Here is a 25,849-nt window from a genome sequence, read left to right as displayed (position 1 = left end):
ACATAAAAAGGCCTGGATGTCAATGGAAGACAACAATGGGGGTATGGTAAAGAAAAACCCATTCACAACATCCAGACAAATGAAGGACACTCTCCAGGAGGTCGTGATCATTGTCAAAGTCTACAATCAAGAGAATACTTTACGAGAGCAAATACAGAAGGTTCACCACAAGGTGAAAACTATTCATAAGCCTAAAGTATAGAAAAGCCAGATTAGACTTTGCCAAAAAACATCTAAAAAAGCCAGACCAGTTCTGGAAAAGCATTCTTTGGATGGATGAAACTAAGATTAATCTGTACCAGAATGACGGGAAGAAAAAAGTGTGGAGGAGGCTTGGAACAGTTCATGATCAGAAGCACACAACATCATCTGTAAAACATGATGGAGGCAGTGTGATGGCATGGGCATGCTTGGCTTCCAGTGGCACTGGGTCATTGGTGTTTATTGATGATGTGACAGGAGACAGAAGCAGCCAGATGAATTCTGCAGTGTTTAGAGATATACTGTCAGCCCAGATTTAGCCAAATGCAGCAAATTTGATTGGACATTGCTTCACAGTACAGATGGACAATGACCCAAAACACACTGCAGAAGCAACCCAGGAGCTTTTGAAGGAAAAGAAGTGGAATATTCTGCAATGGCCAAGTCAATCGCCTGATCTCAACACAATTGAGCATGCATTTCACTTGCTGAAGGCAACACTAAAGGCAGAAAGACACACGAACAAAGAACAACTGAAGACAGCTGCAGATAGAGCCTGGCAAAGGATCAGAAAGGAGGAAACCCAGTCTTTGGCAATGTGCATGGGTTCCAGACTTTAGGCAGTCATTACCAGTAAAGGATTCTCAACAAAATAATACAAATGAACATTTTATTTATGATAATATCCATCTGTTCAATTACATCTGAGCCCTTGAAAATGGGGGGACTGTGTATAAAAATGGTTGCAGTTCCTAAAAGTTGTACTTGATATTAATGTTCAACCCCTTGAATTATAGCTGAAAGTCTGCACTTCAAATTCATTTGGATTGTTTTGTTTTAATTTTATTCTGGTGGCATACAGAGCCAAAAGTATTACAATTGTCTTTGTGTCCCAATATATATGGACCTAACCAGTGGTGGCCCATCCATAGGGGGCGCCCGGGTGCTGCCCCCCTCCTGTAGTCACCAAAAAAAAAAAAAAATTTAAAACGGCCCCTTTAAGAAATGTTTTTAATAAAAAAGTCCTTTAACTAAGTGCACTGTGTTCGGGCCCCGGACACAGTGTACTATGGGAAGTGCCACATCAAAGCAATCACGAGATTGTAGACGCGGCGCTTCATTGGTGGGGTTTGGAGCTGCTTTGCAGCGCAACCCAATGCGCCAAGCAGCATCCGCCCGTCGCCCGGCCGGGTGCTTTGTTCTCAGTGTGAGAACAAAGTCACTTCCGGCGGGCTACAAAAACATGGCCGCCCTGAGGACTAATCTCCTTGTGTTTAGTGGAGAGGGGAGGCCCCTCCCCTCTCCACTGAACACACAGAGAAAGCCAGGAACTAGCTACAGATGTGGAGTGCTGTGCTGCTGGGGACACAGATGTAAGGAGGGGCTCCGCTGGGGACACAGATGTAAGGAGGGCCTCCGCTGGGGACACAGATGTAAGGAAGGACTCCGCTGGGGACACAGATGTATGGAGGGGATCTGCTGGGGACACATATGTAAGGAGGGGCTCAGCTGGGGATACAGATATATGGAGGGGCTCCGCTGGGGATACAGATGTAAGGAGGGGCTCTGCTGGGGACACAGATGTAAGGAGGAACTCCGCTGATGGGACACAGATGTAAGGAGGGACTCTGCTGACGGGGACACAGATGTAAGGAGGAACTCCGCTGACGGGGACACAGATGTAGGGAGGGACTCCGCTGGGGGAACCTGATATAAGGAGGGTCTCTGCTGGGCGCAACTGATGTAAGGAGGGACTCCGCTGGGGGCACCTGATGTAAGGAGGGACTCCGCTGGGGGCACCTGATGTAAGGAGGGACTCCGCTGGGGGCACCTGATGTAAGGAGGGACTCCGCTGGGGGCACCTGATGTAAGGAGGGACTCCGCTGGGGGCACCTGATGTAAGGAGGGACTCCGCTGGGGGCACCTGATGTAAGGAGGGACTCCACTGGGGGTACCTGATGTAAGGACAGATTTCACTGGGGGCACCTGATATAAGGACGGACTCTGCTGGGGGCACTTGATGTAAGGACGGACTCCGCTGGGGGCACTTGATGTAAGGACGGATTCCGCTGGGGACACAGATGTAAGAAGGGACTCAGCTGGGGACACAGATGTAAGGAGGGACTCCACTGGGAACACAGATGTAAGGAGGGACTCCGCTGGGGACACAGATGTATGGAGGGGCTCCGCTGGGGACACAAATGTAAGGAGGGGCTCCACTGATGGGGACACCGATGTAAGGAGGAACTCCGCTGATGGGGACACAGATGTAAGGTGGGACTCTGCTGACAGGGACAAAGATGTAAGGAGGGACTCCGCTGACGGGGACACAGATGTAAAGAGGGACTCCGCTGGGGGCACCTGATGTAAGGAGGGACTCCGCTGGGGGCACCTGATGTAAGGACGGTCTCCGCTGGGGGCACCTGATGTAAGGACGGTCTCCGCTGGGGGCACCTGATGGCATCTGGTGGCAGGCGACATGGCAAGTGACACGCTCAGGGCTCCCACTGATTCTGCATTATGGTGAGTTGAATGATTTCATTTTATATTACTCATTTTAATGTAATAATAGAAATAATGCGCTTCAGTCAACCTGACACCATAACAACCATGGTGCCGGGATGATTGAAGTGCTAACACCAGGTGTTTGGAGTATCTTTTCCACTCCCATTTTCATCAAGTGGGAGGCGTCAAAAAGGAAGGACGGGGTCTGGCGCTCCCCCATCCTAAAACTTCACCAGCCGCCACTGGACCTAACTGTATACTTAACACATTGAATTAAGTCATAGTCACCCTGAAGATCTTCATGCTCATTTTATGAAATATTCTGTGATGCAAAGTGACTAATCTGACTGACCATATTGTAAACCGTCCATTTTTTAAAATATTATATATGGCAACTGCTCCTCAATATCAAATACAAGAATAAAAGGTCATTATTACTTTTCATTATCACTTAACTCTGTATGGCAATACTGATTACCATATATACAGTGTTGTCTAGTTTGGAGAAAAAAATATATATATATATACATTTTTATGTGTATATAAGAAGGCCAGTATGGTGGCTTGAATTTATGGGAGGAGTCCGGGGGGCTAAATAAGCAGACCACTCATCTGTGGTCCTTGTCGGCTCCAGTGCACGGTACCCTCCCAACCGTTCCCCTTTCAGGGCACTTCTTACACATTGTCTCCACAATCATCAATTACTTATCTTTGGTATGCCCCCTTTTTTTGCATATCGTCCAGCCGACCAGGGCACACCTCAGGTTTATGTTATGTTGTAAGTCTTGTGGCGTCTTTATGTGGTTCATATCTGTCTCGGTATGTTCACTCAGCTGAGGGCAAGTCTCTCCCACTTTTCGACCGCGCTATAGCTGATTGACAGCTACAGCGTGGCTGGCTAGTTCTGGTAGGCCTCTCGGTTGAAGGGCTTCCACCCGATATATATATATATAAATGCTACTCACTTTTGCAGGTTTCAGCATGTGCAGTAATCCAACTGTGGTGGGAAGGGTCAATTTCCTCTAAGAGAACTTTTCCTCCGCTCTTGTGAAAGTTACTGGCATATGCACCCATAGTGTGCCGTAGTTTTACGAAAATCCTGAAATAAACGACAAATACTGGCATTAAAAATTAGCAACTACATATAGGATGAATAAGTGGGTGAATAAATTATTGATGAATGTTGATTTGAGCATTTCAACCCATTTAGTGCATATCACATAGCATAGCACTTATTTTTCAAAATTTAAAATATTATCAAAATTCGAAATGAGAGCATACAAAGCCATTTACAACTCTGCCCAAGCTATATCACTAATCTTGTCTCAATATATCTCCCAAAGTGTCCTCTCTGCTCCTCCCAAGACCTCCTGCTCGCAATATGTCTTGTCTCCTCCCATGCTCATCCCCAGGACTTCTCCAGAGCCTCTCCCATCCTCTGGAACTCTCTACCCAAATCTGTCCAGCTATCTCCTACTTTGTCCACCTTTAGGCAATCCCTGAAAACTAATCTCTTCAGGGAAGCCTATCCTGCCTTCAGCTAACAACAGAATCTTTTAGTTCTCCCATCAGTTCTTTCCCCACAGTTATTACCGTTTGTTCCACCTGCCCCTCAGGATAGGTTAGAATATGAGCCCTCAGGAGTAGGGCCCTCCTAACCTTCTTGTATTGAATTGTATTGTTGCTGTACTGTCTCCCTTTTTATTGTAAAGTGCTGCGCAAACTGTTAGTCATGTTATGGGCAATTTTGGAAGGAGCAATAGGAGCCTACCTACAACCAACATACAGTATTTTTTTGACAAGCTTCCTTTAACCGATTGCCGACCACCTCACGTAGGGGTATGGCAGCAGATCCTGTGCTGGATCGGGTATCTAATACGTGATACAGCACTTTCAGGTAGGGGGCATAAGCACAAGCGCCCGTCGTGCCGACCGTGCTGTAAATAGTCACAGTACAAGCAGATCAGTGGGTGCTGATGTTCTGTTGAATAATGCAGATCGTCGGATAATGTCTCGGATGATCAACGCATGCGCAGTAGTGACGTCACCTCAGCTGATCAGCTGAGGTCTTGTCAACACTGCACATGCACAGATCATCAGAAGCATTATTCAACGAAGTGTGGAGGCAGAATCTGATAGTCAGATGTGCGAGTGCTGTGTTGCAGTCAGAGCCGACCCTGACATGGGTCCCGGTGGGTCCACGGGACCCAGGTGGCAGCTTGAGCAGGGGCGGCCACGGCCTGGCGGCCCCTTCGCCACCTCTATATGTCCAGACTCCCTCTGCCGCTGGCCACTGAAAATGCAGTGTGTGTCTGTGTGTGTGTGTTCACAGTGGCGTTGCTCGGGGACACGATTCCGAGGGTGGAGGAGGGTCCTGGAGGCAGGGCTGTTCAGCCGAAATGCGCCGGTGCCACACTAGCCCTGAGTCAGACTCCTCACTCTCACTGCTGATTCTGCTGCCTCCTGATCTGTCACAAGCCCGCCGCCCAGAGAGTGACAGTCTGAGCAAGCGACTCTCTGGATGACTGCACACTGAATCCTCCTCTGCCCGCTGCCCAGGTGCATGAGGGGAGTGGGGTCTGTACTGATGGGGGAGGGGGGCGTTTAATCCTGAGGGGGGGTCTTTACTGATTGGGGGGGTTATCCCGAGAGGGGTCTGTACTGATTGGGGGGGTTATCCTGAGGGGGGTCTGTACTGATTGGGGGGGGTTATCCTGAGGGGAGTCTGTACTTATTTGGGGGTTATCCTGAGGGGGATCTGTACTGATGGAGGGGGGTTATTCTGAGGGGGGTGCATACTGATTGGGGGGAGGTTATCCTGAGGGGGGTCTGTACTGATGGAGGGGGGGTTCATCCTGAGGGGGGTCTGTACTGATGGAGGGGGCATTTATCCTGAAGGGGGTCTGCACTGATGTGGGGGGAGGTTATCCTGAGGGGGGGTCTGTACTGATTGGGGGGTTATCCTAAGGGGGGTCTGTACTGATTGGGGGGTTAGCCTGAGGGGGATCTGTGCTGATGGAGGGGGGATTCATCCTGAGGGGGGAGGGGGTTGGTTTGTCCTGAGGGGGTCTGTACTGATGGAGTAGGGGGGTGGTTTGTCCAGAGGGGTCTGTACTGATGGAGGAGGGGGTGGTTTGTCATGAGGGTGTGTCTGTACTGATGGAGGGGAGGGGTGGTTTGTCCTGAGGGGGGTCTGTACTAATGGAGGGGGGTCTATACTTAGTGGAGGTGGGGTCTGTACTGAGGGAGGGGGGTCTGTACTGAGTGGCTACTATAGTTGGTGGGGAGGGGTGAAACCATGTTTTACGACACCAGGTGACACCAACCCTAGTGACACCACTGTGTGTGTGTCTGTGTGTGTATAAGAAGAGAAATATCACTAATTGCCACCCAGTAATGGCATTACCTCTTAGCCTCAGTGTTGCGGCTGCCGGCGGGGAGGGTACAACAGGCAGCCAGCAATAAAATACACCACCGGCACAGTACACTCTCTGCTTCCAGTCTCCAGACCAGCATACAGTGTCTGTGTTACCTCCTCTCCTCCTGCTCCTGTGTACTGAGGAGCGGGACGAGCGGCATTGGTTTGGAGCGGCATATGGGTTAGGGAGCGGAGCAGAGCAGGTTTCCCGGCTGGAAGGCCCGGAACACATCACATGATAGCATAGCATAGCACAAGTACCCGCTCATCACCTACACCACCAGTGCTGCAAGACGGAATAAGAGGCTCAGGTACCACTTTGCCAGCTGGTGAGTTCTATGTTCATAGTAAATCTAGGTACTGTGAGTGACAAGCTAGCTTAATTGGTTGCTCTATGTATGTTTACTTAGCTGAGGGCAAGTCTCTCCCACTTGATTGACGGGTACATCGCGGCCAGCTAGTCCTGGGAGGTCTCCCAGTCTTGTTTTTCTCAGAAGTGTCCGTGATGGCTGAGTCTGCAGGACCCAGCACATCATGGATCGAGGTAAAGGGCCAATGACAGCAGCCCTTTACCACTTGATCACTCCGTCCAATGAGCGATCACTTGTCATCAAACCAGCGTCATTGCCCGTTCAGCTCGTGCTGCTGCGGTATGAGGAGAGGAGAGAGAAACACAGCAGCAGTGTGAGCTGGCACGATCCTGTGTGCAATCAGTGCCCCATCAGTGCAATAACAGTGCCCCATCATATAGACAAGGTGCTGTTGCATGTAAATCTGACCTCCTGATCAATTGAATTTTATTTTATCACAATATAAAATAATGGGTGTGGGGACCTTTGGGTGGGCGTAATTTTTTTTTTGGGGGGGGGGGGCAGCATTTCATTCTTGGACCCAGGCAATGTCTTGGGCCAGCCCTGGTTGCAGTAATCGACAGAACACTGGCCAGAATGGATACAACACTTCCAAATGGAGAGAATCCTCATAGCGACAGCATGAGAGCAGAGTGCTAAGTTCTGAAGTATAATGAACCAGGCCAACCCTGGGACGCAATGGTTCATGTGTGATCGCTCAACCTGTCCTATTATATATCCAGCTTCATCACCTTGTATATACACAATAATAGTAATAAGAAGGGCCTTATAAACAGCAAACACACCACTCACAGAGACAGCAAGGCAGAATCAGATTCTGCCTTCACGCTTTTCTGACCGTCGGATAATGCCTCTGCTGACCTGCGCATGCGCAGTGTTGACGTCACACCAGCTGATCGTTTTTTTAGCGTTTTTTTTTTTCAAAATTTTTTTTTTTTTCAATGGATCAAAAACGTTAAAAAACTTTGGTGAGTGACGTTTTTGAGCATTTTTGAGCGTTTATCAGCGTTAGAGCGTTTTTCCAGCTGAAAAACGTCTCTCAGAACCCACTGGTCCTGGGTTTTTTTTACAGCTTAATAATGCCTATGCCATTTGCAGCTCAAAAACGCCTAGGTGGACATGAAGCCATAGACTAACATAGACAGGCCTTTTTAAGCTGCAAAAGACACTCAAAAAAGCGTCTGTAAAAACGTCCGTGTGCATGAGGCCTAAGACACTCGTGGCTCTGTGAGCACAGGAGATTGAAATACTATATCAGTGCAGCAGTGTTCCTAAAGTATAACTAAAGGCAAAGCTTTTTGTTGTTTGTTTTGGCTAGGGGGAGATAGATTAGAACCCCTGTCAGCTTTCAATGCCATCTGTGCATCCGTTAGGGAGATTCACCTTCCGCCTTCTATTTGGTTGATTTACTAAAGGCAAATGCCCTTACCCTTTGATGTAGCAGAAGTGAAATGAGTTTGTGACCTGTCCACACCACTAAATGCATTGGCAAGTCTCCATCCCAGTAATTTAAAGCAAAAAAAGAGGGGATAGTAGCGGGACTTTATGTGAGACCAGGCATCGCCGTGGCGGAGGAGCGACCTATCCGCTTTGCACCTGCACCATTCAGGTACACACATCCATCCTTCACACTCTCTTTTCACAACTTTGCTATTTTGTTTTTCTCATACACACACATTCCTTGTCTTTCACACTAATTCTCCTCAATACCATTCATGACCCACTACACTTCCATTTGTTTTTGAGCAATTCACACACACATTCACTCACCCCCTGATATGAAGTCTACACTGAAATATCTATCCTCTGCACATACACACACATCCACTCCTTTCCCTCCTTCCTTCCGCTTTCACACAGTTTTCCTTCTTTTTTACAGCCCATCCTGTGCTCAGCGGCCCGGTTGCACTTTTACCACCTGGTGATGTTCACACATTGGGGTGTCACGGTCCTTTGGCAGCTGTGGTCCGTGGGCTGGGGGGCATGAGCTCCGCCTCAGCCCTGGGTGAAACTTTGTTGACCCAGACCACTTACGTATCCTAGGTCATTGGTTGTCACTGACCAGTGTGTTGTATGTGAGTATTATTGAAACATATGTTTCTTCTGTACTTACCTTCTATCTATCCATAACTGACTATATACTAATAGATGTTCTATTGTTTTAATTCGTAGTTAATTTGCATCTGACTCCTAGACATGTGCAGGATGAAAAAATTAGTTTAGTTTAGTTTAGTTTTGATTAGTTATTTAACTAAATTCGTTTAGTTAAATTAGTTGCATTCGTTACATTTGTTTTCGGGATTCGTTTAGTTTCGTATTTGAATTCGAAAAAATTCGACCGCATTCGAAAAAAACTATCAAATTCGAAAAAAATTCTACCGCATTCGAAAAAAACTATCAAATTCGAAAAAATTCTACCACATTCGAAAAAAAAACCTATCAAATTCGAAAAAATTCTACTGCATTTGAAAAAAACTATCAAATTCGAAAAAATTCTAACGCATTCGAAAAAAAACGATCAAATTCGAAAAAATTCTACAGCATTCGAAAAAAAAAAACTATCAAATTCGAAAAAATTCTACCGCATTCGAAAAAAAACGATCAAATTTGAAAAAATTCTACCGCATTCGAAAAAAATTTGACCGAATTTGAAAAAGTAAACTATATATAACCATTTTGCGAAATTCGAATTTCATATAGAATGAAATCGAATTCCAATAGAAAAGATTCGAATAGAATAGAAAATAAGAATAGCAAAACAATAGAACAGAATAGAAAAAATATAAAAAAATATAATATATTCTATTCTAATCTTTTCTATTCAAATTCAAATTCATTCTGTACCAAATTCCAATTCTGGAAGATGTTTTATATATATATATATATATATATATATATATATATATATATATATATATATATATAATTCGATTTCATTCTATTTCTATATAACCATTTTCCGAAATTCGAATTTCATATAGAATGAATTTGCATTCAAATAGAAAAGATTAGAAAAAAATATAACATAATAGAAAAGAATAGCATAGAAAAACCATCTTCCGAAATTCGAATTTCGTATAAAATGAATTCGAATTCGAATAGAAAAGATTAGAATAGAGTAGAAAAGAATAGACTAGAAAAACAATAGAACAGAATAGAATAAAACATAATATATATATATTATATTTTATTCTATTCTGTTCTATTGTTTTTCTGGATGGGCGTGACTGTGAACAGAGCTAGCCGAACCTAGCCGAGTACACTCGGCTATCTGTATATGGGCGGCGCTCGAGTGGAGCTGAAAGTGGCCGAGAAGAGCCAAGGACCGGCTCTGTGTATTTTGGCGCTGGCGGTGCCATTTTCAAATCGGCAGCCGCCGATCGCTCCTCTCAGTCAGCGGGGGATCGCAGGGGATTGGCATATAACACGCACACGCAATTTTCCCCTGATTTTAAGGGGAAAAAAGTGCATGTTATACGCCGATAAAGACCGTATATATATATATATATATATATATATATATATATATATATATATATATATATATAAAACCATTTTCCGAAATTCAAATTTCATATAGAATGATTTTGAATTTGAATAGAAAAGATTAGAATAGAATAGAAAATAAAAAAGAATAGAATAGAAAAACAATAGAACAGAATAGAATAAAATACAATATATGTTTTTCTACTTTATTCTTTTCTATTATTTTCTTTTCTATTCTAATCTTTTCTATTCAAATTCAAATTCATTCTATACGAAATTCGATCTTCAGAAGCCATGTTCCGAAATTCGAATTTCGTATAGAATGAATTCAAATTTAAATAGAAAAGACTATTAAAGAATAGAAAATAATAGAAAAGAAAAGAAAAGAAAAGCATAGAAAAACAATAAAACAGAATAAAAAAAATATTAGATATATGTATTCTATTGCTTTATGATTTTATATTCTATTATATTGTATTTTTTAGAAAATTGATTTCTATTGTTTTCAAATTCGATTCAAATTTGTTTTCGAAATCGATTATGTTTTCAAATTCGATTCGAATATGTTTTCGACTTCGATTCGAATATGTTTTTGAATTTGAATATGCTTTCGAATTCGATTCGAATTCGATTCGAATTTGTTCGCTTTTTTTCGAATGCATTTAAATTCATCACTTTTGTAATTCGGAAATTCGGATGCATTCGAATTTCCGAATAATGAAAAATTTGTCCGAATTTTGATTCGGAACGAAACGAAATGCACATGTCTACTGACTCCTGATGATTGGTAGAAAGCCAAGAAATGCGTAGAGTTACCAACTTATGGATGCATATATTGTTTTATTATATAAGAACAAAAATATTTCATTTTTCTGTAACTGTTTCTATTACATGAATCATGTTTATTGTCTTACTGCCTGTATATGTCAAACTATGTTGTATGATGTATTCTATGAAGTATGTCTTACGGTAATTTTATTAAAATATTTTGTATCATTTACATCTCGAAAATCTTTGGAGATTATGGTATCCCAGGCTATATGCACAGTTATGGACAGTATACTATCTTACCAACTATAGATGTATTAATTGCTTCAGGTCAATTTCTTTTGATCCTGAACAACTAGTCTTTATACCCATTGACAGGTCTCACGTAAAGTCCTGCTACTATCCCCTCTTTTTTTGCCCTTACCCTTTGCAAAGTGCAGCTGCACTCTGCAGGTCCAGTTTCTTCAAAGCTTAGTAAATGAGATAAATCTTCACATTACAAAGAATAGCCAATCACCTTCAGGGAAAATAAAAAAAAAACTGCATTTTTGCTTGCACATGATTAGATGATGGAAGTCAGCAGAGCTCCCCCTCATTTACTAAGCTCTGGAGCAACTGCACTTGCAGAGGGCAACTGCACTTGCAAAAGTGCACAGTCTATTTTCCTTTAGAAAATCAACCCCTATTTGTCCTGTTCTCCGTTATCATTAAAGGTGAAAGTAAATGAAAATCCCACATTTTGGGTTATCCCCAGAAAAGTAATAGAAAGGAAAGTTTCCAATGGAGACACTAGTTCTGGTGACCTGGGGGTCCCCAAGGACTTTCCTTAGTTTGCAGAGATGTCTGCTCACTTCCTGTTTGGCTATGGGACAGGAAGTGAAAGTAAATGTCCCCAATGGGACAGAGACGGCAAAAATAAATCCAACAGGAGTTGTAACCCTCCCTTGCTCTAGCCAAAAGGAAAAAAAGGTTTTGCCTATAGTTCTGCTTTAACTCCTTCTCTTCATTTGTGCTAAGTTATTTTCAGAAAAAGCGTCGGAAGTCCCTTATACCATTGGTGGTTGTTGAACCTATCCTATGCTGCCTTTTCTGCCTCAGAGATTTCCACCAACAACAGTAGCCAGGCATCGTGGGAGATGTAGTTTAGCAACTGCCAGAGGATCAAAGCTTGTCCATCTCTGCCAAGGGTTGAAAGACAAAAAAAAAAATGTTTTCTATATTTTTCATTATAGCAGAAAACAAAGAAAATTAGCATTACATAATTGTTTGCTTTTGCATCTTTCATTTTGCCTAAAAGGATATTCTTTGTTATTAAAGGTTATTTTCAATTTCTTTGTTTCTGTTGATGGAAAGTATTTTTCCAAAATACAAGCAAACAGTTGAACTAATCCCAAGAGAAATATCACTGGATCTGAGCAACTGGTAAAATCCCTAAAGCTGAAATTAATTAGGTTTAGCAGATTCTACAAGCTGTTCCTGTTTAGGACTGAAAGAGCATTTTGCATTATTTATCCCTCCAAATAACAAATGTTATGAAACAGTGGGGTTTTGTTGTAGTCACTTGGTGGCCGAGCGCATACAATACTGCACAACAATGATTCAAGCAATACATTTTTGTTTTACATTTATTGTGGAATGAAAATTAAGGATTATTATTATGCACAGAGTTGCTGATAAACTGATTGGATTTTATGCACTATTTAAATGAAATGACCAATTTGCTATATGGAGACAAGTACTGCTCTAATTTATAGTTGTGAATTGTTTATTATTATAGAAAAAGACTTGCCAGCTATGGTACATGTAGGTTCCACTGAAGATGGGTTTTCCTGAATGTAAAATGGGCCGTCAAAAGGCAGCCAATACATTGTGTACAGCAATCTAACAGTATAAGCTTGAGAGGTATTTGATTATTAACCTGATAATGGGGGACATAGGGCATATTTATCAAGCACCAGTGTCATAAAATCAAGAGCAAAACCAGTGCAGAACTAGCTCCACAAAAGTCCTACTTCTGCACATTCTTTGTAACTCATACAACTGCACTTATGAGCAGTGACAGTTCTGCATCACTTCTACAACTGAGTGAATGAAATGTGGATTCCTATTCTCTTCAAAGTTGCGGGCACTTTTTTTTCATAAAAACTGGCACAAATAAAAAACCTATCCAGGGTATATATATATATATATATATATATATATATATATATATATATATATATATTTTTTTTTGGCACAAGCCAGTAGCTGATTTTAATGGGAATTGCCTTTTCAATGTAAAGTACTTTGGGTTGATTTGCTAATAGCAAATAGACTGTTCACCTTGGAAGAGAATTTGCCCCAAAGCTTAGTGAATGAGGGGAATTTCTACTTACTAACATTATCCAATCACGAGCAAGAAGAAAATGCCGTTTTTTAAAAAAATGTTATTGTTCTTGCATGGGATTGGGTATTCTTTGCAAAGTGAAACTCCACCACAATTACTAAGTGCTGGGGAAAATTCCCTTGCAAAGTGAACAACCTAGTAAATCAACTCCCTTGAGTCAAAAATCAATTATTAAATAATTGACTTTTAATATCACCTATGTTGTAATTTAGCTGTTTTTATACATTTTTAATAGTAAAAGGTACTGAATCAGCCTAGTACACCAAATGGCAGGCGGCACCGGTCTGCAGCCAGGGAGATTTTTGAAATCTGAAAGCCCCCTTTAACAATAGGATATTGCTACCTCCCTATGTGATTAGGTAAGGGGTACATAGTACCACTACTCATTACATAGTTACATAGTTAGTAAGGTTGAAAAAAGACACAAATCCATCTAGTTCAAACATAAAAATAAATAAATAAATAAATAATATCATACAATCTCATATGCACAATCCTATACCCACAGTTGATCCAGAGGAAGGCGAAAAACCCCAGCAAAGCATGATTTGCTATAGCAGGGGAAAAAATTCCATCCTGATCCCCCGAGAGGCAATCGGATTTTCCCTGGATCAACTTTACCTATAAATGTCAGTACCCAATTTTATATATATATTGTGAATTATCATTCACAAAAAAATGTAATGTGTAAAATACACAGACACAGTTTTGAGCAAGTTCTTAAAAAAAAAAAAAAGAAAACCCCAAAAATGGGCCATAATGTACATACATTGTCAGTCACGTCATCCTGCTGAGTGATACGATGGTACCAGATGTGTCAGTGGACAGTGGATTTCGCGCATCATGACTGATGTGGATCTGCATTGGATAATATGTGTAGCACTGACAACTTTTGTTTCTAGTCATATGTATTGTTGTAAAGGTAATAAGTTGATATAGCACCATCTAGTGGCTAATTATAAGGATGCAATCTGTTTATTTTTCATTATTTTGAGAAGTGACATGGAAGTGATTGATTGTTTTCTTCTGGACATTAACTATGATCTACCCACAATGCTCAAGGACCAGAGGACAACTGAACTGCATTGTGGGGAGGATATAAAAGGACTGGGAGCGGCCATCTTAGGTCTCTTGTTCCTGGGACGCGTGGCCTGCCAGCAGAACTCTGTGGGTGTGTGTGTCCCACAGGGTTGCGGCCTACCTTGTGAAGGAGCGGAGCAGCAGCAAGGATCCGCCATCGTATCCACAGTGTGCTGAAGCAGCAGAAGTGATCGTTCCAGAGACCCATGGAGGAGGTAACTAAGGACTCCTGGTCGTTAGAAAACGGAACAGCGTGACAGCGTGGTTGGGGCTCCACACGGACTGAGAACTGCTGAAACGGAGACACCCATCTGTCCGGATCCAGTGCGGTGAGAGGGTTAACACCCAGAAGTTTGTTTAACACTACACACATTTAGAACTGTTACAGAGTGTTGCTGGGACTGATAGTCCCACGGAACCATTGAGTTGGAAAACATTACATTTACACAGACTTCAATATCCAAGAACTGATACTAGATGTCTGTCTTCTTCAAATAAGAAAACTTAATCAATTTGTTGGATTATAATTGCCTTTGTGTATCACCTTGCACTGCGCAACACTCCAGAAGAACTCTCTGTGGATTACATTAACTGATTCATAGCTAGCGAAGATTCAAGACGTCTTTTTTTCTATTGCAGGGCCTTGCATCTAGTTATAAACGATAGTGACTTTACGGTTTAAAGCAGGGGGAGCTCCCTAGTGTATATATATATTTAGGTATATTTGTGTATGTTACAAAGACTGTCATAATTATTCACTATACTGTTACACTACGTTGATGTGATAGTGTAGCCATTGTAATAACTTTTATATACATATATCATTTCAGTAAAAAAGAAGTTATTTTGGTTATTACAGAAGTCGGTGTGCAGTGTTGTTATTTCTCCTGCAGGTGGAGCTACAAGGAATCAGGTAGAGGTAAATATATGTATAAGTGTATATTGTGGGCTAAAGTTGGCATTAGTGTCATTACAACACTGCACTACAGTTGTGTCAAGGGGATTGAACGACTTGGTGAAAAGACCAGAGGACAGGCCCAATAATAATTCAGCAGCTCCACCGTGAGTTATTGCTACATGTGGGGGCTCGTCCGGGATAACTGTCACTCTGAAGTCCAGCGCCCCCTTAAGAACCATAGAATGGATCCCCCCATGGTGGCACAGTGGTGTGAGGCAGAAGGCACCCGCTCAGAAGCGAGCGTGGCCATGGAACTCTGGGGAGATATCTGGGGGAAGGAACACATTAACTGAGTGGTAAAAACGCTGTTCCCAGAACAAAGAGCCAAGGTGGTCGCAGTCAGACCCAATCATAAGACATTCTGCACTTATGCATTATTAGAATGCAGGAAGGGAGTTCCGGAAAATTTCAAGGGTACAAGTGTTGAAATTTTCTCGGGCCGACGGCCTGTACCCAAAGAAGAAGACACCTTTGAAGAGTGGTTGGAACAGGCCACGCAAGCTTTGGATGAGTGGGACATCCCTGAAACGCATAAAAAACAGCGGATTACCGAGAGTTTGAAAGGGCCTGCTTCTGAGGCTATTCGAAATCTGAAGCTCAGCAAACAGAATAAGCAGAGTAAGCCAACCTCGCCTTGTGGATTTCCTGCCAAACTAGTAGGACCCTCCCCGATCATCCCAATTCAAGTGGAAGGAATCTATGCCAAAGCCCTTCTGGATACTGGAGCCCAGGTGACTCTATTATACAAAGATTTCTATGTGAAGCATCTCAAACATCTGCCCCTGCAAAAGTTAAAGGAATTAGAGATATGGGGCCTGGGTACCCAGAACTTCCCTTATGAGGGATATATCCCTATCAAACTCACCTTTGACCCGAGTGTGGCTGGAAAAGCGGAGAATTTTGACACCCTGGCAGTAGTGTGTCCTCGGCCCCCTGGGGCTCATCGAAGTTCCCTTATCATTGGAACAAATACTGATCTGGTCAGAAGACTCCTGACACCGCTTGTACAGAAGGAAAGTGCCCCAGCCATAAAGGTACACCCCATGCTAACCCAAGTGTACAAGGATATAGTACATGAACAGAAGGCCCCACCAGGAGGGGTGGGAAAAGTTTGGCGTTTAGACCGAGGTGAAGAGCTGCTACAACTGGGTGAAGTGATATGCATGTGGGCCTCTGTCAAGTTGAGTTGGAGACAACCTGGTCGATTCATTGTCTTGAAGATGGACACTCGAGAAGAAGGTGTGGGTCTGGAGATAATCCCAAAAGTGTTATCAACTAAGGCGCTTAAGATAAGCAGAAGGAGAGTCTCAGTCAGTGTTCGGAACACGACAGCTTTGCCTGTGAAGGTACCAGCAAGAATGCTGCTCGGGCAGGCGAAATCAAGCAACCCCGGTCTCGCCAAGTGATGTTAAAAGAGGACCCGAAGGGGAGATTCCCATAGAGGACTTCTACCCGAAGAACACCTCCCTTACGCCTGTTTGGATGGAGAGGGCCAAAGCCCAGCTCATGAGATGGGGAGAGGCTTTCTCAAAGAGTGAGTTTGATGTGGGGTATGCCAAAAGTGCAGAGCACAAGATCCGGCTGGAGGAAGACAAACCTTTTCGAGAAAGGGTTAGGAGGATCCCATTGGGAGATCTGGAGGACCTTCGAGAACAGCTGGCTGAGCTGAAAAGGACTGGGATTATCAGGGAGTCCAGGAGTCCATACGCCTCCCCGATAGTGGTAGTGAGGAAGAAAAATGGGTCCCTACGGCTGTGTATCGACTATAGAACTCTTCTTAATATGTTAGGGACACTGACCTCTGAGCAAAAGCCCAACTGGAGTAAGCATATCACTGCTTTAGTACATGCGTATAATAGCACTAAGAGTGATGTCACAGGATATTCACCTTACCGGTTGATGTTTGGGTGAGAGGCTAGATTACCAGTGGTTTTGGCTTTTGGAACTTCTCTGGACCACACCTCAGAGAACTCTCATCGAGGATATACAAATAGGCTGCGGAAGAGTCCGAAGATTGCTTATGAGAAGGCTCGGACTATGTCAAACAACAGAGGGAATAGAAATAAGAGGAACTTTGACCTCAAAGTAAGGGTTCAAGATCTACAACCCGGTGACCGAGTTCTACTAAGAAATTTGGGTATTCCTGGGAAACACAAGTTGGCAAATCGCTGGAGGTCACAGCCATACATCGTATGTAAACAGCTCCCAGGGCTTCCAGTATTTGAAATTAGACCAGAAGGAAGTGCTGAACCAGTTAAGACTTGGCATCGGAATCACCTTTTGCCCCTCACTGATGCAGTCGGGATAATCCCCGAGGAGAAGTTATCATCTACATCAGATGTTGCACGTCGGCCTGTAACTAGGTCTCAGTCTGGGTCTTTAACAACTGAAAATAGTGAGGAGAGAGACATGGACATCAGCTGGTTGTGGTCATCCGATACACCCGAAGCTGAAAGGAGTATTTCATTCCCGACAATCAGAGAGGATAGTGAGGCCCTTAGGACAGAAGCTCCAGAGTTTATACCATCATTGTCTGAAAGGGCTGAAGTGTGTTAGTCTCCCATTGAATTGGAAGAAACAAGGTCCATACTAGAAGAAAACATTGTTCACCCAGAAATAGAGGATACACCAAAAGAACAAAGAGGAAAGAGGAGCATTCGCCCACCCAAAAGACTGACAAATGATACATTAGGCGAGTGTTCTGAAGTAACAATGGTTACCAGTAAAAGGAATGTCGATGAGCCTAGTTCCTCCTCTGTCAATCTGGAAATGGAGAGCCCTGTTTCACCCCTTGACACACCTGTATCTGATACCAAGGTGACAGTTGTGGGTACACAGAATAGTTTTCCAACACCTGAGAATTGGTGGGAGGCTCCTCTGTCGGTCCTGTGCACTCGTCTAGAGGGCAAAATGTGTAGCAGGAACAAGGTCTTTTCTTTTTTTTCAACCACTTCAGCGTTTACTTTTGAGAGACTCATTTCAACTTAACGTTCAAAACCTGTCCCTTCTCGAGTTCACATCACCGTGGTTGCTTTATATTTTGGATAAAAAGAAAAAAAAAAAGAATTCCTTTCCTTTATTTGTACAAAAGACTTTAAAAAAGAATTTTTCCCACTCTACACCATTCCCATACTACCTTCCCTATTCTAATTTCTATCCAACCCCCCCCCCCCCCCCCGCCTCACCATTGAAACTTCTCCTTCCTTTCCCAGATGTTATTTCTCCTTAAGATCTGTTGCTTCCAGCAACTTCTCCCAATAGCTGTCTGAGGTTTTGTATCTTTCCCACCCATTCCAGACAGAGATACGTTCATCTAGTTGCCCTTCATCTTTGCAACAAAGTAATTCCATTCTGTGATAGTGCTCCACCTGCTTGAACCATTCTCCCAGGTCTGGGCTTTCGCTCCTTAGCCAATTTTTTGGTATCAATCCCTTTGCAGCATTTAGTAGTTTTGATGTTACTTTTTTCATGTATTGCTTTTTGGGAATTTTAGCGTCGTGGAACAGACAGGTCAATCTATTGTTTTCTATCTTCTCTCCCGTAATCTCCTTTACACATGTAATTACTTCCTGCCAGAATACGCTGATTTTCGGGCAGTCCCACCCGTGTATCATGTGTATCATCGTGGCTTTTTTTCCACAGTTTCTCCAACATAATGGTGATTTTTCTTGATTGATTCTATGAAGTCTCTCCGGGGTCATATACCACCTAACCAGGAATTTGTAGTTCATCTCGATGGTGTTTACATCCCATGCTTGGTTGTATCCACCTGCAATCATTTTCTCGATTTGTTGCTCTTCCAAATTTGTTTCCAGTTCTTTTTCCCACTTTTCTATGAAGGAAGGCCTTTTTTGACCTTCAATATCGTTGATTACAATTGGTTACAATTCGTAAACCTGTCCTAGGAACTCCCTCCAGTGGTGAACCAATGGAATTACATCTCTACATAATCATCCTCTAATGAGCTAAGGGTAAATAGATGTGTATGAGAGGATGATTATGTAGAGATGTAATTCCATTGGTTCACCACTGGAGGGAGTTCCTAGGTTATATCTGTTTACTTCATGTATTTAAATGGGTCTTAAGGTAGAGTTGCAATTTATGTTTTTAAATATATGTTTTATTGTAAAAAAATATGTATCTATATGTATTAAATTGTTACTTTGTATGGATATTATGTTGTTTGAATGTAGTGCAGAACGCATATAGCAGCATGATGATGCATTACACTCCCTGGTCACTATGGGAACCGGCATGCACACTATAAATACTAAGCAAGGTCGTCACATGGTCACCTTTGAAAAAGTCACGTGTCTAGTGATGAAACCGGTCGGGAGGAGCCAGTGATGAGCAGTGCTGTGTGTACACTGTTGGCGTGTGAGGAGATCCCAGCTGTTAGCTGTATGCAACTGACCTTACCATATGCGATTTATTCTGCTCAAAAGTAAGTGAATCTTTACCCTTAATATATAGGGATTACATATCACACTGCCTGCGCAATGGTCTTTCTTTTTTTTGTTGTTTCATACTGCGGAAGTTCTTCGAAAGTCAGGAGCCAGTCCATACTAACGAGCAGCTGAATATATGAGCAAGCCAGCTATCACTGGGGATTACTCATTTTTCATCAAATCATCAAAGACATTATATTTTTTCACAGCAGTATGCTGTTCTATTGAGATACCTGTGCACTGTGGTTCATTACATTAATATTTCTCATCTTTATTTTTCTCTTTTTAATTGTGTTCAATAATTTATTATCACATGTTATTTAGTTATAGGATTTTGTTATGGTGAAGGATGTTATGTTATTTATAATAGGCTCCTTTTGAATATTTTGCACATGATTCACTGATTAATCATTAAGAGATCACACCGTGTTATATTGGGAGGTTAATATTAGTGCATTATACATTCTGAATATATACAACACTTTTTGTGTGAAATCAGTTCACATACAGAATAATTGCAGCTATATTATTTGGTCATCTTCTAGTATTTTTCACTTATTTATTCATTTACTAGTTCATATCAGCGCTTTAGTACACTTTTTTCTTTATTGTCCCACAAATCACTATCGCTCAATTCTGCAAGTGATTCTAATTTATTATCGCTGTTTTAAAACGGCTTTAGATGTAAAGGGACACTTTTTGTTTGCTATGGACATTCTTAAGTTTACAGGCAGAAAGAACAGTATATATAATATAAAACTGCATGCAGGGCACCGGACAAATTATTAGGGACAAAAGGGATGTGAAATGATTTGATACAGTAATGTAATCTGTAAGATTACAGTGTACTGTATGTGTTATGTGTTTTTCCCTTTTTGAATTTGGCACTGGGCTCTGTCCCCACACGTCGCGATGCTTGCAGGGAACGGAGCCCTGGCACTGTGATAGATCGAGTGGAGTAAACAGCCCTCACACAGAGCGGGGAGACATCGCAGACATCGCAAGATTCAGGGGACAAGGTAAGTAACTTTGCCTAGATCCTGCAATGCAATCCCGAGTGTGGTTTGGGGTTACCGCTTTTGGTAATGAAAATTCACCCCGAGCCACACTCTGGATTACCACCAGGGAGGTTAAAGTCAATTATCGCCAAATGTTAAAAATGCCACCCCTGGCAAAGAATCTTTTCTTCATGTTGATGAGGACAAGGGCCTCTTCCTCACAACCCTGGCCAGGGGTTATTGGTGTTTGTGGGTGGGGGCTTATCGGTATCTGGAATCAATAAAGGGGCCCACAGACACTGGCCCCCCATATGAATAAGAGGTACATAGTACATAAAACAGTGAAAAATAAATAAAAACACACATACACAATCCCACAATATAAATCAACTGTCAATCATGTGTAGCACTAACCCCCGAATGAGATACTCAGTAGATTGGGTGCTCTGCTCTTTGTCTCGACTTGGTTAATGACCTCACCCCTCTGGCACATCAGGTTAAGCAAGTAGAAACTGCATTACTATTGATGGTACAAAGATAAATATTTGGCACACAACTATAATTCAGTGTCAGGAAGTAAACACCAGAATGGTTAGGAATAAAGAAACACGCTATATTGGAACAAATTAAAGTAGGTGACAATTTGTACATATAAAATGTAAGTCAAACACAATTTTCTAGACAATGTGATCACTAACTTGTAGCAAGTTGGTGTGGAGTTCTAGGTAGCAGGGGTAATCCATACCTGGTAACCTACAAATCTGCACAAAGCAATAGGCATGAATGGCAATCAGTATAATGGTAAACAATGCTGATAACTTTCCTGCAACCAGTATACTATTCGGTTAGAGTGCACTCTAGAAATAACTATGCTGAGACCCAGATCTTACTGTAGAAGTCTCCCCTTACTTGTGGCAGCAAATGAAGTTACAATAAAGCAGCTTTCTAACAAGACAGTCCTTTGCCCTAATTCATTGTTCTTCAGTTGGCTAACGTTGGGACCCAGTCTTTAGGGTGGTGCACACAAATACAGTCCCAATAAAGTCTGCATGCAGTGGTAAAGTCTCTATTTGCTCAGTCCCTACTAGAAGCAAAAGGGTCTACGGCAGAAGTGCTCTTTCACCAGCCCCAGTGAAGTGGCAGCAACAGTACCACTGTTCAGATGTTTTCTAGATCTGCCTGCGATGGCTCCAGTCCTCAAACCACAGGTAAACAGCACTCCAGTCTGCAACAAAGATCTGTGTACCACCAATAGCTCAGTACTCAGCCTCTACACACTCAGATCCACTCTCCCTCTAATCCCCAGCACACAGGATCCCGATCTGTGGCTCAGATCACTTGTTTTAGATGGGCACACACTCAAAAAGGCAGGTTTGCTCACTCTGGTCTCCATGAAGCAAAAGAGAAAGCTCCTTTGTCTGCATCCCAGGAAATACAGCCTTTTATCCTACCTCACACTGCCTCCTTGTGGGTAGTGTAGTTCAATAGTCCACAGGATTCCACAGCATGGCTCACATTCAGGACCTCAACTCCCACAGTCCAATGCAGCCAGCATGCAAGTGACAAGTCTTTAGAGCTCCTTTGGCTTGACTGCTCCCTTTGCTGGTGGGAGGCAGACAGTGTTGCTAGTACCAGCATCAGTTCAGTGAGGACATAGAGAGCAATTGCTGCACTGTTCTAACTCGCTCTCTGTTTATCCAAGCACCGGCTACACAGGTCAACCAGAGATGAAGATTCATATGAATCACAATGAACAATGCCCGCTGACCCATTAAAAGAAAAAAAACAACCGACATGTTCATTCCTGTCACTTCACTTGCCGAATGACATCTCATGGTCCCCACACTGTATTTGGCCTATGACATTACAGGGATCCCTTGTCAGCTTATCCCTACCATTTATGAGTTCCACTCATTGTATCTTGCACTATTGCCAGGGAGGCTCTCTAACAGCAGTCAGTTAAACAATGACACTGGGGAGACCAAATGAACACTGAGCTATCATTTCAGCTTAGGTTGATTACAGCACCTCTTAATTTAAAGAGTCCTTGCTGTCTAGGGCAAGGTAGCTACACATATGTGTGTATAAAAAAAGGCATTTGACAAAATATACTAAAAAAATTGTGCATCAAAGTTACAGAAATAGTATGAATTTAACTTTACTGTGTACAAAAACTGTGTGAAATTGCTTTCATGAAAGCAGTTATGAATATTCATAATTGCATGAACAGCTCATTTACCAGCAATAACATTCACTGCACGCATGGATTACCAGTAAGAACTCCAAAATAGCTGTGAATAGTCATATGCAGCTCATTAGTTTGTGTCAGGGCAGGGAAATTGGGAGAATTTTACAAGGGTTACATGGGCCATTAAGTATACACTGCTGTAACAGACAGACACACACTTAGAAAAATCCCTGATTCAAATACATACTTTTAATGCACTGAGATTTGTTGTAAGCGTATTATTATTTATTTACCACTGGGACATAGAAGAAAGGAGTACACATATTGAGAAGTTACTTCATACATTTATACATGCACTTAAAGCCTAAGTTTAGATAAAATGAAAAATCAGCGCAAGGGATATTACTTACCTTAAATGTGATGTGTTCCCTGTGCTGCTCTCTTCTGGTTGAGTAGAAATTTTCATCCTCTGATGACCACCTCCCCCAATTACTTCCTTCGTAATCTTCCGGTGTGGCAGAGGTTAATAGAGCCAATGGAGCTGTGACAGGCATGCATCAAGAGAGCTTAACTATGTCTGACCTTTCCATCCATTCATAGAAGCAGTATTATAGTTTTCATGAATGAAACATAATCTATGAATGGAAATGGTGGACCTTTCAATCATCCGCCTGTCCTCCATTCATAGATCATGTTCCATTCATATAAGCTGTAGTTAGAGCTTCCATGGATGAATGAACTGGGGGAAAGAGCTTGCATAGTCAGGCACTCTTGATGCTGTTTTACATTTTTTTAACTAAGCTTAGATTTCAACATGGATAAATGTGTGCTTTCAAATGGGGCTCTGTCCCTACTAGACTTGTCCAATTCGTTTTGGCCCAAATACAAATTCGGACAAATTTTTGTTTATTTGGACCAATATATAGTAATGAATAGTAACGAATTTCGTTGAAATTCGCTAAAATTCGTTTAGTTTATTCGTTTTCTAACGAATTCCAACTTTTCAGGAAAATAAAATTCGGATCGGTTGAAAAACGACCGATTCAAATTCGGTGTGAAGAAATAGCTTGTTGTTAAACAACCATGAGTCATCATCTGTCAGCGGGCTCTCCCACTGACAGATAAACTTAAAGATAAAGAATGCCGGCAATTTCCATGGTATGGATTTTAGGGGGAACCCCATGCCAAAATAAAAAAAAACGGCATGGGGCCGCCCCAAAATCCATACCAGACGACCGAGCGCCCCCACTCCTGAACCATACCAGGCCACATGCCCTCAACATGGAGGGGTGGGTGCTCTGGGGCAGGGAGGCTCTGTGCCCCCCACCCCAAAGCACCATGTTGATGGGGACAAGGGCCTCTTCCCGACAACCCTGGGCTGTGGTTGTCGGGGTCTATGGGTGGGGGCTTATCAGAATCTGGAAGCCCCCTTTAACCTCCCTGGCGGTATGATTATTTCGGTTTTTAGATGCTGAAAGCGGTACAATTATTTTGCATGGAAATTTGACGTTTTATATTGTAGGCCTGTAATTCTTAAGAATAACTCACTTAAAGTGGGGTTCCACCCAAAAAAACAAAACTACATGAAAAATCCTAAAAAAAAATACAAAAAAAATTTAGATTTTTTTTTTTTACTTACCTCTAAATGCCTGTTGCAAGGGGTCCCTCGTAGTCTGCCTCTTCCAGTGCCTGGGCTGGTGACATCACTTCCCCCTGGGCACAGGAAGGGCTCGGCTCTGCTCCCTCCCTCCCTCCTGTCAATCATCTGGGACCCATTACAGGTCCCAGGTGACTGAGCGGCCAATCACGGCGCGCGGCGCCGCTCACGCATGCGCAGTGGGTGCCAGGCTGTGAAGCCACAGCCCGGCGTCCACAGTTGCAATGCCGGCGCCGCTGAACGGAGGGGGAGACGAGCGGGGCTTCAATCCGCATCGCTGGACCCTGGGACAGGTAAGTGTCCAATTAAAAGTCAGCAGCTGCAGTATTTGTAGCTGCTGACTTTTAATTTTTTTTTTGACTGGAACTCCTCTTTAAATCTGTCCAAACCAGAGTCTAGTAGACATCCTGTGTATGATAAAGTTTGAAACATAAAATCATAAATTATAATATAATAAATAACTATAAATAATAACAAATAATATATCATAATAATACATTTTATTCAATAAATTTTAGTCAATAACATAAACAAATCAAAAACACTGACATTTTTTGGGCCAAACAAGGGTGCAATATTACTAGTCATATTGCTTCAGTAAACATCCCGGGTATAGTAAATTTTAAAACATGGGACTGCACAAAGTCCAACGTCACAGTCAGGACAATAGAACCTGGTTTCTTTTCTGATTTTCCTTCCAGTGTCATCACGCTTTGAGCAGCAAACTACGCACATCCTTGTGGGTGCTGCCTTTTTTTCAGTTGGTGGGATGTGGTCCATAAAGTGACGACCAGTCAGGCGTTCCGGGTTGACAACACCAGTAGCACGATGTCCAGCTCTGTTTGCAACCTTTGGTGTTTGGTGGTTCAGAAAAATACGTTCTGCAACTTTCCAAACAAAGTCAGCGTGAACCACAGGCTTGTCACTTTTTTTTTAGTAGAATGAAGGCATTCCATAGGCACTGTTCAAGAAGATGCCTGAAGATCGTCTTATAATATTTTTTTTGTTGCTTTCTCATGGCTGGATAAAATGTCATTGCCTGGTCGGCTCTGTCAACACCTCCCATGGTGCTGTTGTAGTCTATAACCACTTGTGGTTTCATGATGTCTTTCCCACCTTTTATGTGTACCAGCGGAGGTGTTATGGATTGTACTCATTAGGCACACATCTTTTTTGTCCCGCCATAGCAGTGCCATCATTTTGCCTTTCTGCCAGGCAACTATTTCTCCTCCTATTTTCTCTTGAGCTTTTTATTGCCAAAGGTTGGCGGCATTTCACGCCGGTTAGCCCTAACGGTTCCATAGGCATCCGTTTTGTTATGTAGAAGGAACTCATAGAGTTCAGGAGATGTGTAAAAGTTGTCTGTAGTTACACAATTGCCCTGA

The 25,849-nt window shown here is 42.6% G+C and overlaps 1 protein-coding gene across 2 annotated transcripts in view; it reads right to left on the bottom strand.

Annotated features, from left to right (window-relative positions):
* LOC141107581 (uncharacterized) overlaps nt 1-25,849 on the bottom strand; it is a 337,458-nt gene that overhangs the window by 304,014 nt on the left and 7,595 nt on the right. For both annotated transcript variants that reach the window (XM_073598426.1, XM_073598433.1), the window contains one exon: nt 3,672-3,805. In XM_073598426.1, coding sequence (XP_073454527.1) covers nt 3,672-3,780 — 109 coding nt within the window. In that variant the 5' untranslated portion in view covers nt 3,781-3,805. The remainder of the gene's footprint in view (nt 1-3,671; nt 3,806-25,849) is intronic.

This window comes from Aquarana catesbeiana, linkage group LG01, assembly GCF_042186555.1.
Source record: "Aquarana catesbeiana isolate 2022-GZ linkage group LG01, ASM4218655v1, whole genome shotgun sequence".
NCBI classification, from domain to species: domain Eukaryota; kingdom Metazoa; phylum Chordata; class Amphibia; order Anura; family Ranidae; genus Aquarana; species Aquarana catesbeiana.
The sequence above is the reverse complement of the archived record's forward strand: the minus strand, read 5'-3'. Positions and strand labels throughout refer to the sequence as shown.